Here is a 14,111-nt window from a genome sequence, read left to right as displayed (position 1 = left end):
CAGTCAGCAGGTCATTCATCAGCCAAGGAGGGGCAGTCTGCAGAGGTGGGAGACTTCATTAAAGACACAGATAGTGATTTCAGAATTGGACTGAAAGAATATATTTCTGTTTCAGAGGAGCAATAGGAAAAAACAGTGTTTAGTCATTTGAAGTATAATAATTAGCTGACTGCTTAAAGTGTTGGTTCTTTTCATGTGAAATGTTCAAATGTATTTTGGTCATCATTTGGGGGTTTTCAGTTCCAGTAATAGTGTATTATGATGGGAGCAACAGAAGACAGCAATAGAAACATGTTCTCATATTTCCTGGGAACAGTGGCATAACTTATTTGGTCTCTGGCACTAACTATTTTTCAAAAAAGTAACAAGATCCCAGTTGCAAAAGACAAAATATTAGTCACAACATTAAACTTCACAAAAAGCTGTTTTCTATCTCACGGTATTATTAAAGTGAGACTAGATTAGTATGTCACAGTCCTCTAATCCATATCTGTAGCAGTCATCAGACCAACAAGCTTTACATTCAAACTTACATACATAATTACTATCATTTTATTAGATTAGTAGCACAAATATCTTACAAAAGCAAGGCAAAAGTTTTATATTCTTCTCAGTATTTTAACCTCTCTTCTTCCATACCATAAGAACTGATATACAGCAGAAGGATGCAGCAGATGCAAAAACAGCAGATGCACCTAGCTTACAGCTCTTTGGCTTACAATTTCAGGTTGCTCACAAGACAGGCTGCACTTAATCAGATTTCAAAAAAATATATTTCAAAATTATCATATTCACATTGTTTGCTCTTTTTGTATGTGGAGCTATAATACTATTATTTCTGGAATTACTAGAATCATGCCAGTATAGGGGAACAGTTTATTGACTACTAAGATGCACTTATAACCTGCCTTCAATACTAACATCTTTAGAACTAAAAGAGAATCTTAAACTATCGTATAAGATTAGCAGAAAAAAATAAAACAAAATCAGAGTTTTAAAGGTAAAGTCTATGGAATACAATTGACTTTTACAAACTGAATTGTTTCTATTCCTCTTTTTTCTTTTTATTTTAGAAAGTGTTGTGGACCTCCAGTGCAAGCTAAGGTTAGATCAAGGGCCATGCCGCGTTTATACAATAAGATGGTATTATGATAAAAAAGCCAATGCCTGCGCTCAGTTTTGGTATGGTGGCTGCGATGGAAATGCAAACCGTTTTGAGACTGAAGAGGAATGTAGACAGGCTTGTGTATTTCTTTCTGGAGGTACGAATTAGTCTCTACATTAAAAATGAGCAGGTTGAAGCTATTGATTGTTTGGCTTTTTTATCAAGTATCTAGCACGATATCTAAAATCAAACCAAATAATTTATGGAATGCTAACTTTATGAAGGCATATGCCCACTAACTAAAACAAGTCTACCTATGCAAGCATACTTTAATACTTTTAGCATTTATTATATGACATTGTGATTATAACAAAATAGCAAATTTTCAGCAGTATCAAGAGTACAACATTTCCTTTTTTACTCAGTTATAGTAAGACCAGTGTAGCATTTGCCATAGCAGTTGCCCTTCCTTCACCTAAATCTTAAAATACTACCATTGTACAGTCACTAACTAGACCTTATTTTAAACTACTTATATGGCTTTGGAAACCAATCCTTAGTCATTAGGCAATTTCTTCTCCCTTTGTTACAGAAATCTGATATTTGGCATGGATTCTGCAATGAAAACTTCACATCTTATAAGTGAAACTGTTCTCACAAATAGTATTTCACTATTTAAAGCATAAGATATCCATTTCCAAATTACATGCAGAGTACTACTGAGTACAGATAAATACAACAAATGCATCAACTTTTGGCCTATGTGCTCACTGGGTCACAGGACAGGAAGGTGGTTCAGTTCCTTCCTCACCTTTCCTAAACATATCACAGATACATTTAGTCCTTTTTTTTCTGTAAACTCGCCTCAGTTTTTATTAACTAGCCAAGATCCATGACAATTACAGTTAAAACACATCCACAGATTTCTGTGAATGAATATACCAATAACTGGCACCACTGCATTGGGTTAGTTCATGTCTAAAGTAGTCCTTGTTATGTGTTCCTCTTCTGAAAGCCAAGCCTAATTTTTAAATGTATTTTAATATTTTCATCTTCCTTAGTTAACTATTTAAACTTACGTTCAAAACATTAAACACTGTCTGCCACTGTGATACTGCTTTTTACGTTTATGTCTGCCTGTATATGTTGCATTTTCTATTATTTAATATACCTTAAAGCTTGTTTCTAATAAAACATTTCTGGTTTTACTGCCAGGACAGAAAATGGATAATGGTACCTTTACTGGACTAAAAACTTACCTCACAGCTAAATGTGTCATATGTTTCAGATAATGTAACTGGATTTCTGCCACAGCACTTAACAAAGCCAAACATCTCAGATTACCCACTCCTGTACATGAAACTCGATGCTCATTTTTGGTTGGATTTGGGCGGTTTGGGTTTTTTTCCTGAGCAAATGGTAACATCAAGCATATCAACAAAAAACAGAGTTTGGCCTCAACCAAAACACCCTCCACCCTTTCTGCTTGCAGAACCCTCAGCCCCTCTCCTGACACGTCCAAAGAGGACGAGGCACTTCCCACCTGCTGCTTTCTGATTTCATACAGTTTGTGTCAGTTTCCAGATGTGTGCAACGGGGTCCTCTCCAACCCAGGGACAAGCTTTAGGGAAAGAACTATCAAAGGACAAGTTTCTTCTTATGATTCTTATTCGGAGTATTATTTTTTAAATTTGAAAGTCGTACGGCACTGAAATTAAAATCTGGATACAGTTTTCAAGTCATTTCAAATTAAAAATGACACATCCCATCTATTTTAAAATAAACCCAAAACCACCAAACAAACACCCACCCCGGAAATCGCCAGGACTCAAGGCTGCATTAGCGAGAACGCGAGCCTTTCTCAAGTTTTGGGTTTCAGCGCCTCAGAGGAGCCGGGGGAGGAGCCAGGGCGGGCGGGAGTGCGCGCGCGCTCCCCACGTGCAGCACCGCAGCCAATCCCGGCCGCCGCGGGAGCGCGAGACCGTCCCCCCCAGCCCGTTGCCAGGGCGGCGCACGGACTCGTCGGGGCGGGTGGCGGCTATGAGCGGGGTACTGGACGTGCTGTGGGAGGACCGTGATGTCCGCTTCGACATCTCCCCGCAGTGAGTGTCCGTGTCCCGGCCCTGCCCTGCCCTCACAGCGGCGCTCTCGGGCCCGCCCGGCGCCGACAGGCTGCGGGCTGAACACTCCCTCTGCAGGTTGAGGCCGAGCGCCATTATCGGCGCGGTGCATGCCGGGAGCGCCCCGGTGTGGCGGCGGGGGAAGAGCGAGTTCACCTGGCGGAGCGGGGCGGGAGAGGGCGGGCACGGCTTGATGGGTGGGGCTCACTCACCGTTTCCAATCTATAAAAAGAAAACAAAATAAAAGGTTGGACACTGGAAGAGTGAGGGAAGGGTGTATATTTTGTCCACCTCAGCTTTTCTTGCACTGAGAAGTATAGCCAAACTGAAGGCGTGTGTCTGCGGGGACGGTGGCACTCATGGTTACCAGGAGTTGGCGTCCCTGCCGTGGAGTTAGCATCCTCCTCAGGGAACAGGGCGTTGGCTGTGCAGTATTTCACGAAACTCTGTCTTTATAATACATATTGTTTCTGTCATGCCATACATGATGAGCTTTGGCTGCTTTTGACAATACGATTAAAGTACAGCAAAAATTCATACTACATTTGTTGTTATGTAATTAAGTGGTTAGACAGTTAAATGAAGCAAAATAATAATATAAACAAATAAATAGAAGACCTCACAAAAAAACCAAACCAAAGAGCAAACCACACCCTTTGTGGAAAATTTAGCTGAGCGTTTCATATGTCCTTATACATCAGATGTTTCTTTTGCTGGCATCTCTTCTTTCCTGAGCCTACTTCCACTCCTTGTGACCTGAAAGTACAAGAGGCAATAAATTCTATCCTCTAAAAATTATGTGAATGCAAGTGTTTTTTTTCTTTTCCCTCCAATTTCCACACACTTTCTCCTTATTTTGGAGTATAGTTTTCTTGGCCACACTTGCTACATATTTATTTATTGTTATGATTTAATGATAATGATATTAATATTTTTAATCTCTGAGATGTAGTGCTAATTTCAGGTATGTAAAGTTGATTTGTATGTATGTATGCATATGTGGATTTTTCACTGCATGACGTACTGAGCAGAAAACAGAGGAAAGTGAAGTAGGGAAATAGAAATGGCCTTATTTTCGCAAGATAAATCAGATTATTTTTCCTTTTTTTTTTTAGACAAATGAAAATGAGACCTGGAGAGGTCCTTATAGACTGCTTAGAGTCTGTTGAAGATACCAAAGGAAACAATGGAGACAGAGGTAACTGCATACTGAGGGAAATTTTAAATTTTCTACTATTTAACCTGTGTAGGTTCACGAAAGCCTGGTCAGGTTTCCATTGAACTCAGTATCAGTGCTCTGTTGCACAGAAGAGATCCTGCTTGTTTCATAGATCTGCCTCAGAGTGTTTTCAGACAAGATCTCCTAAAGTTGTAGGAAAGTGATTCTTGTCTCAGAATTTGTTTAGAATTGAAAGCCTTGTAAGAATAATCCATTTATAAACAGTGTGATGCTGTTCTGCCGTAATTCTCTTTAATGCTCAGTTTTTCCCAGGCTGTTTTTGACTGAATTAGTAAGGAATATGTAGTGGCAGGGGCTAAAGCTGCCAGCATGCTGAGATGACCCTTCTGGGGCTTGGATGTGCTGCTCTACAGGGTACAGAATGGAATAAATTTGCATATGACAAAGGGGTGAGGTTATTCATGAAGACAGCTGTGATAGTTAACTCACTGCCTTCCCCTTCTCCCCAGAGCAGTTCTGCGCTGATTGTGTCTACATTTTTACTATAAGCATCTAGATTGAAATCAATAACTGTTCTTGGTTTGATTTTGAGGAATGCTGGTATATATTAGAGGTTGTTTCATTTGTTCCTTGTTGGATTTTCTCTCCCAGCATTTAAGAAAAAAATGTGTTTAGTGATTTTTCTGGTGGGGTGTCCTGTGCTTTTTGTCTTTTCCCTGTCAAGGGGAAGGAATATTCTGTTGTTTCAAAACTAAAGGTAAATATATGTAACAGAACAGAACGTTCCAATTAATGGAATTTATTTAGATTTAAAATATCTATACTCTTGATCTCCAGGCCGACTGCTTGTGACAAATTTGCGGATCATTTGGCGCTCACTGTCGTTGCCCAGAGTCAATCTCTGTAAGTATTACCTTTTGTTTTCTTTTGTGGTGGCATGCTATTCCTTCACAAAGTATTGATTTCAGTACAGAATACTGAAGTATAATTGTGTTGCTCTGTTACTAATGAATCTATTTATAATATAGGAACTGAGATGATAATTAATAGAAAAATAGTAATATTCAATATTCGATGTTAATGTCTTGGAAAATAAGCTGAAGAGTTCTTCAGACGTATTTTTCATTTGGCTGATGTGGGATTCATTTGATTTTTTAGAAAGAAACAGAAGTTTCAGCTTCATCACACATTGCTTTAATTGTACCTCTTGTACCTGTTTATTCGCCTTCTGCATTTTTCTATTTACTCTCCACACGTACCTGCCTTTCCAATTTTAGTGTTGTAAACTCTAAGTATCTCACTTTAACTGTATGAGTAGCTAGCGGTCTGCTCGTATTTAATTTAATGTGCTGAAACAGGGGCAGGATGCAGTTACTTTGTACCCCAATTATTTCCAGTACTCAGTGTGGAATCCCCTTCTGTGGAAATATTTATTGGACTGTACACTGAGCAGACAGACGGTTGGTCCAGGTTTGAGAACAGCACTTGACCAAACCCCCTCCCAAGATCCTTTCCAGCTTAAATTAGTCTTCAGTGTTGTGATAAGAACCCAGAGGATTAACCACAAGGTGTAATTCTCACAAATAGCATCCAAAGCTGTGCTACAAAATTCAGTAATGTCCTTTGTAATTTTGACTCTTACTTTTCTTGTTTTCAAAACAATGTTTTTTTTCTCCCCTGACTTTTAAGCTGTCGGTTACAACTGTGTTATAAATATAACTACAAGAACTGCCAACTCAGTAAGTTCCAAAAAATACTTTTAAAAATAATAAAATAAGTTGTAATTAGTTGTTTATACTTACTGCACTATATCAACAATAATCTGAAAGTTTACTTGCAAGATCAGTAATAGAATAGTAACAAAAGTTTAATCTTAAAAGTGTAGAGCTCTCAAATACATAGCTTGAATGGAATTACATGCAACTGTGAAGCTATTTGTTTGACTTGCTGCAAAGAACTAGCAGGAAGATGCTGTAGATTTCCTGGGCAACCACATGATAACAAAACCAAAAATACTGTTTCAGTCATGATATTGCAAATGTATAGCAGGCAGGCTTCATTAGTTTTACTGTTGGTGGAACTGCTAGTTTATCGAAAAGAAAAATAAGTTCAGTTGAAGACAGCAGTAGATCAGTGGTAGAATCAGGATTACACCTCCATATACTCTATTTAAAACAATAACTTAGACAATATCTGAAGAATATTTATTATTTGTACAATCAAGCTACTATACTGACAAAATGTAAAACTTCATTTTTCCCTTACAGAAATTACGAGGGCAGACAGAAGCTCTGTATATATTGACTAAATGTAACAATACTCGGTTTGAGTTCATATTTACCAATGTTGTTCCTGGAAGTCCCAGGCTCTTCACTTCAGTTATTGCTGTGCACAGGTAGTGTACTTAAAACAGTGTTTGATCAATGACTCAAATATGAGGGGTTACAACTGCTGATAGACCCAGTATATGAGTGTCCATATTCAACATTCAGAAAACTTTCCCAAAAGAGAACAATGTCTGGAAGGAGGGGGGAGAATGATCACAAATTTTAGTAGACAACTGCACATAATGACAACTAATCTGTATTTATACTAGTTATTGAACACAATTCATACACCTTGTGTGTATAAACTATCTGAACAAATAAAAGCACAGAGGAGCTAATTTCAGTGTGCATTTTCAAGATACGATTTCTGTCAGTAATAATTCCCTGTAATTTCAGACCATGTAAAGGAAATGAAGAGTTAAATCCTGGTCAGAACTCTTAGTCAGCTATGAAACAGTGTATGCTTCCCACCTAAGGACAAGTCATCTGAATGAATGTGTGCATAATACATTACCATAGGTGTCTAAGAGCTATGGAATACTGACATATATACTGGATGTTTGTGACTTAACTGGCACTGAGAAATAAAGGATTGTTAATGTCCATGCTATGTATAGCATGGGACCCAGGGAACTTAGGCTTTGCAATAGAGGCTGGGTGATGGCTGTCTTAAGGAAAAAGAAGAAATAGTACAGACATGAACAATACAAGAGATCAAAAAGTTGTTAAAAACCCCTTTTAAGTTTAAAGATAATTTCATTAAGGAAAACTAGAATATAATTTAGTATGTTGAAAAAGTTTTAGTAGTACTCTCACTTTTGGGCAATGTGGTGATAAGAAAAGCTGAAAATATACATTTCATATCTGTATTAAAACAAAAAGTAAAGATAATAGAAAAACTGAACTATGTATGAACTAGTATGTATCTTTTATTTTTTGCAGAGCTTATGAAACTTCCAAAATGTATCGTGATCTGAAGCTGAGAAGTGCATTGATTCAAAACAAGCAACTGAGATTGTTACCACAGGAACAAATATATGATAAAGTCAATGGAGTTTGGAATTTATCAAGTGACCAGGTATAGTGAAGAATCAGAGTGCATTGACTACAGAAAAGTTAAAATGTTTCAGCTTCCATCTAGCAATTGTACTAACATAGTTTTGTAACCTCCAAGGGATTACCCTTAGTGCTGTTCATCAGCTGATGCATGCAGAGAAACTGATGCCATTTGCTACTCACTACAACAAAATCTCCTTTTGCAACCTGAAGTCTACATGACCTGGCTAATATGCAAGGAACTAAATATACAGTTTCTGTTAAAAAGATATATTTATGAGTCTAAAGCTTTGTATGATTCTGAAAGAAAATCACCTTTCTGAAGTGCTCTGCTGAATGTTTGTATGTTTACATACAGCTTTGACTAAACAGTATTAAGATTATATTGTCTTTTGTTTAGTGGAAATCGAAAATATTGGAAAGGAATCTGTGTCTTAAAACAAGAAAAGATAAAAGACTTTAAGATAAAAATAGAAAACATTTATTATTTTACAGGGCATTAGTTGCAAGCATATCCCGGAGCAGTGAAACAAAACAGGAGCTGATATTTCTGTCTGTGCAATTTTAGTCCAGAATAGAAATATGATCCACCCTCACAAGCTAAAAAGTTCTTTCCTCTACATCCCTTGGCACACATCTCCTCAATTACCTAAGTTTAACCCACATGCCATTATACTTACACTTTATGCCATTTCCAGATCTGTACAGTTAATAACGCTCTCAGATGGCTTCATGTATTCACATGAGGTTGGCTGGGCTGTGACTTGATCCAGCCTTGCTGCAGTAGTAGGAACTGCCAGCTATTTTCATTACTCAGGTTCTGTAGCCTTTAAAGATTGGATTCTGCTTCCTTGCAATCAATAGAAACATTTCGACTGGGTTTGGTAGGGAAGAATCAGGCTTTTAGTGAATTAAATATGAAGCTGTACCTTGCTTATGTGTAAATGGATAGCAATAATCATCACATTTGGGAAAAAAACCTCTGTACTTAAAAGCAATGCTAACATGTCTTTTCTTTAATAGGGAAATTTGGGAACATTTTTTATTACTAATGTGAGAATAGTTTGGCATGCAAATATGAACGACAGCTTTAATGTCAGCATACCATATCTACAAATTGTAAGTATCTTACAACCACCATTTTCAAAATTAAACAGCATATGCTCAGGTCTTTAGTTAAAACTCCCAGCTCACCAAAATTTTATTTCCTATCCCACATTCAGGGAGGAATTTAGTCTTACCAGCATCAACCGCAGGGTACATTTTCTTTTCTGTCCAGATTAGTTGGGGGATTTCATGGACAGGTACAGATGTTGAAAATGGCTTGTATTTCAAATTTTTTAAGTATTTATTCTGATGCTTCATGCCACCTACATATACTGGGAATAATGATCTGTGAACCTGATGTTCAGAAATTTACTGTTACCACTTCTAATAAAACACTTTTTCTTGAGTTTTCAGGGGTTCCGATTTGTAATGGTAAATGGGAGGGAATGCTGGTAGCCAAGCTTCCAGAGCCAGTAACTGTAATTATTACAGTGTAAAAACCAAACCGCAACAAAGAGATTTTCATCCAGTACTTACAAAATTTTTAACAGTGTTATACCTCTTCATCATTAGCGTTCAATAAAAATGAGAGACTCCAAGTTTGGTTTGGCACTTGTGATAGAGAGTTCTCAGCAGGTAAGAAGCTTTAGTAGCCTTTTTATATTGATTACATTTTTATATATAATATTTCTCTAATTTTGAAATGTTACGGGTATACTTTTAAGGTACATAAGAGCATTCTTTCTGTGTGGCCTTTTGAAAACTTTAAAAAAATTCTCTTTGCACTTCTTCAAGTGTATATTAGGGTCAATATGGCTATTGGGAGTTACAGTTTCTCTAAGCAAAGCAACAATAGGCCAGCATGACTAGCTTATAACTGTCAAATACACTGTTTTCTGACAGATTATCTTTGGGATCTAACTAATTATCTTTGGGATCTGTACTTAATTAAGACCACTCTTTTAAATCTTCATTATTTCTGTGTATCTGAAAGCTGCTTTAGTAACAACATCAAGACCTAACAGACTAAAAATTTGCTGGGAATCAATCGTTAATATCACTTCTGAATTTATCCTGTTCTTGTTTCCTTGTGGTTTTTTGTAAAAGGAGTTTGTTCCCCGTGTATATAATGGGCTAACAGTTAAAAGCTTATCTACCTCATAGAGAAGCATTGTCATTGTTTTTATTTCACCCATGATTCAAGTGGCAGAATGAAAAAAGATAATAGCAAAGATAATGTTTTCTCAGCAAGCTGAAAATTGCTATTATTAAACTGGAAATCACTATCAAGGAGAAAAAAACTGTTTAAAAATAAGACTAATAAACAGATGTTGTCTTTTTTCTGTTATATAGAGTGGAGGATATGTACTTGGTTTTAAAATAGACCCTGTAGAGAAACTACAGGAGGCAGTGAAAGAGATTAATTCACTTCACAAAGTTTATTCAGCTAATCCTATATTTGGAGTGGATTATGAAATGGAAGAAAAGGTACTCCATTTATTTATTTTAAATTAGATACAATACTGTTAGCAGTAATAAAAATATATTAAACATATTAGATATATGAATTTACTTACTAGAGTGTTTTAATTTACAGCCTCAACCCCTTGAAGACCTAACAGTGGAGCAGGTTCCAGATGATGTGGAAATAGAATCTGATGAACATACAGATGCTTTTGTGGTAAGTGGCTCCACAAAAACCAGAAAAATAGAATCATTCTTGTTTGGTTATTCAGATTTAAGCAACATACAGCTGTAATCCTCTATTAAAGATAAGCTGCAACTGTACTTTCTATATTTAAAACACATCTACATGCCTTTTATTAAACATCCTGATTATTACAGGAATTTATTCTGTGTATGAATTTTTAATTTAAGAGCAAACTATTATTCAAAATGAATAGTAGTAGATATTTAGAAGAATAGTGGCATGTAGTTTCTCAATACATTAAAATTAGGAATAGCTTGAAAATCAGCAGTATAATATAATCAGATATAATATATTAAAGCAAGTCTTCCTTCTCTTGGAACAGACAAATAGATGGTGAGATCTATATGCTCAATGTTTATCTAAGATTCAAACTTGAAAGTTTTTTAGAAAGGCAGCAATAATTTTGTATTACTGTGACTCCCAGTATTTCAGGAAAGCTTACTTTAAAATGCATTAGGTTGCTTGATGACCCTCTTTCAAGGAATTTCCAAACTTAGCATGCAGCTCAGTAACACCTGGCTCCATTATTCACTGCAAGGGTAGATGGCACATGTTTTCAAATGTTAGCCACGGTGCATTGACAATTGATATATTTTCTTACCAGTCTCTGAAATTTGGTAAATTAGCAGGGCTAACACCAGTGTTATTTCCACTCCTTTGAATTTTGCAGTCTTTTACTAACACAGATAAACTCTTGTTTTCTCCTTTCCCTCTTTCCTAGCATTTTGCCTTTTTTCTTTTCATTTTTGCACATTTTTATTCAATCTGCAGCATATTTGAAGACATACCTTTTCCTTAAATGGAGATCTGTATGCTCTGTTGGTGCCTTTTTCACCTGAATTAAATAACTGAGCTTTTTATATTCTCAAACTAAAACTGGAAGCTGAATATGGTTAGAAGGTTGCTGTAAGAGACAGAGGTTGCCCAGGAAGGAGTGGCTACACACCAATATTCCACAACACTTGACACTGCAGGAAAGCGCTTTCTTTGCTGCCTCTCACCAGTCCACACTGGCAGCTGAAGCAAGATTGGGCTCTTTTTGGTAAATAAGATCTAGAATCTGCTGGTCCAGAGATTTCCAGAGCTGTGAATATTTTCTGATATCTGATGAGTTTGAGCCTTCATTACCACACACACAGAATGGGAAAGATGGTATCTCTTCCCACGTCTCTTACTTGTTGAGGTGTTCTATTACTCCATGTTAATTTCTTAGACTGAATATGATGTTAACTGAATTTATATATTATACATTTTAAGCAAGTTTTTGATGTTGAATAGTAAATGCTGCTGCACATGAGGCAAAAAAATATCAGGATGCTGTCGGTTTGTCTTCATATTAACATTCCCTGTAAAGTGTTTGTCGGTGTAACAAATGTAATATGAAAATGTTACCATTTAAAAAATCTTTATTATGATGGAAAATTCTAAGATTGGTATTTAATGAAAAATACCATAATCCAGTGGTATGTAATCTGTAATCCAAAGCAGAAACTCCTGTTAGAACTCTTTTGTAAATTATTTTAACACAGAAGTAAAACCCTTATAGACTGGATTGTTGTGGAAGACCTACCCAATACAGTTTTGACCCCAAGGAATTATGAGCAGATGTGAATTTTAGACTTCTTTTTTCAAGGTTCTTTTTTGTTTTCCTTTGCAGGCTTACTTTGCTGATGAAAACAAGGTAAGGAGATTTTTTTCATACTATCACATTCAGGTTGTTAAAATGGGATAATGAAATTAAAAAGTGCTTTCTGCTTTATTTTCTCTCATATCTCATGCATTCAAAAAAGCAACACGATCGGGAGCCTGTTTTTTCAGAAGAACTGGGACTTGCAGTAGAGAAGCTAAAGGACGGATTCACACTCCAGGGACTCTGGGAAGTAATGACCTGATTTAGATTGGCACATGTTTGTTTCCTAAGCAAGGAGAAACTCTTGGTTCTTGCTGGATTTAGATCTGTAGAAGATAATTTAGAAATATCGGAATAGCAGAGAAAGAACATGCCAAAGCTAAAGAGCAGGCAAATATTATATAATAAGCCCCAGGCTATGTCATAAAAGAAAGATTATTCAAAAACCTTGTATGCTTAAAGGCTTTGCATTTCTTCTGCTGCCTCTAAGCAGTGGGAGGACAGCCACTCTGTAAGGCAGGCAGGGCGGGGTGCAGCTGCTGGGGGAAGCGCTGCCCCTTGCAGGCCCCCCTCGGTCACGGCTGTAAGGACCTGTGAATTCCCTCTGCCTGTCAGAGTGGGAGCACCTTGGAGTCCCTCTGCACAACGGCATGGCAGTGCCATTTGACACACTTGTAACCTCCGCTGTTTTCAGGATTGTCCTTTGTCTCCCTCCCCTGACAACACGAGAGTTGGCCGTGGTGTTTCAGACACCATTTTATACAACTTCATGGCTCCTGTGTTTATGTATTGCGCTTTGGCTGCCAGGACCAGGCACTGATTGCCATTTTACATAGCACTATGTCAGAAAAGGAAGCCTCCTCTTTTTCTGCACATGGAGACCACTGTTTGAGACAGGGCAGTGTGAGGTATGCAGTTTGACGCTCAATTTCAAGTATTCATGTATTTTTACAGAGTGATGTACTTTCCCATAATGATTATGTTTGAATTGAATTTCCATAACTTGTTTAATGATTTGCAACACAGAAACATTTTGTACATAGGCATATTGGCTGTGTTATTGATAGCTTTAAGAAAAAGCAGTTCTGTTCCAAATAATAGCTTTCATGTCTCATAATTTTGCTAAATATTCAGCACTTATCATTCCAAGTATTTAATTATAATCCAGATATGCTCATACAGTTGTTGTTTGTTCGTTTGTTTTTGCTAGAGCACTTTTTTAAGCAATGATCTAGAAAAAAGTGCACATGCAAATAGCTTCTGTGTGTGAGTCATTAGACCTTTTATGATGTTATGTGTTATAGAGGAATGAGTCATTTATTGTTTAAAGGAAGACACAGCTGTTACGTTTTCTAGTGAGATAAAACCTCTGTGCTGTTTTCTATAAATGGAAAAAGTCAAATGAGCTCTCCTCTCAGCTGTTATTTCAGCAGCTGACTGTTAAAGTAACTGTGGTGTGAATGTAATACTGGTGTTTGTAGAAAATCTTTCAAGGTATATGTTTTAATGAAATACTACCTATATTGAAAAGCAGTCATTATTTCAATAAACTTTGATAATACTATATATTGTTGTAGATCTTGCATTCAAGTAGTTGTATTTTGATCCTGTTTCCATTACATTCAAAGAACTTTTTACCATATGAGTGGAGACTTCAATTTGAATTATTTTGTAAAGCAAAACTTTACCTGAAATAACATATATTTTATGTCTAAACAGCATAGTTTGGTTTATAACAAAATGGATATTAAGAAGCAGCCCAAAATTTCAAGCTCTTAATATCTGAAGAAATTGTGTATGTGATATAGTTACGTATAAAAATAATCTTGGAACAAAGGAAATGGATGCAAATTTCTGGAGTTTTTTAGTATCTTTATGACTGCAGCAATGAATGTATCAAGCAATGAAAAAGTGAACAGTAGCTACAAATGACAA

At 36.7% G+C, this 14,111-nt stretch overlaps 2 protein-coding genes across 2 annotated transcripts in view; both read left to right on the top strand.

Moving 5' to 3' along the window:
* Positions 1-1,273, top strand: part of LOC309575259 (uncharacterized protein) — a gene marked incomplete at both ends in the record, with an annotated part of 31,702 nt that extends 30,429 nt beyond the window's left edge. The window contains one exon of the mRNA XM_082285590.1: positions 1,074-1,273. Coding sequence (XP_082141716.1) covers positions 1,074-1,273 — 200 coding nt within the window. The remainder of the gene's footprint in view (positions 1-1,073) is intronic.
* Positions 1,274-3,115: 1,842 nt separating this feature from the next.
* BBS5 (Bardet-Biedl syndrome 5) lies at positions 3,116-13,704 on the top strand. Its single transcript, XM_082285545.1, has 12 exons — positions 3,116-3,207; positions 4,341-4,423; positions 5,243-5,308; positions 6,095-6,144; positions 6,673-6,800; positions 7,675-7,810; positions 8,812-8,907; positions 9,409-9,471; positions 10,189-10,323; positions 10,433-10,516; positions 12,204-12,227; positions 12,337-13,704. The coding sequence occupies exons 1-12, from the start codon at positions 3,146-3,148 to the stop codon at positions 12,436-12,438; spliced, it is 1,029 nt and encodes a 342-aa protein (XP_082141671.1). The 5' UTR covers positions 3,116-3,145; the 3' UTR covers positions 12,439-13,704.
* The last annotated feature ends 407 nt before the right edge of the window (positions 13,705-14,111 follow it).

The sequence above is a fragment of the Coloeus monedula genome (assembly GCF_965178545.1).
Source record: "Coloeus monedula genome assembly, chromosome: 7".
Taxonomy (NCBI): Eukaryota; Metazoa; Chordata; class Aves; order Passeriformes; family Corvidae; genus Coloeus; species Coloeus monedula.
Note: the sequence above shows the minus strand (reverse complement) of the source record. Positions and strands in the feature narration are given on the sequence as shown.

Coding starts and splice junctions, on each gene's coding strand:
- BBS5 (XM_082285545.1), top strand. CDS start 3,146: ATGAGCGGGGTACTGGACGTGCTGTGGGAGGACCGTGATGTCCGCTTC. Junction 10,517..12,203: donor AACATACAGATGCTTTTGTG/GTAAGTGGCTCC, acceptor TTTCCTTTGCAG/GCTTACTTTGCTGATGAAAA. Junction 12,228..12,336: donor ACTTTGCTGATGAAAACAAG/GTAAGGAGATTT, acceptor CATTCAAAAAAG/CAACACGATCGGGAGCCTGT.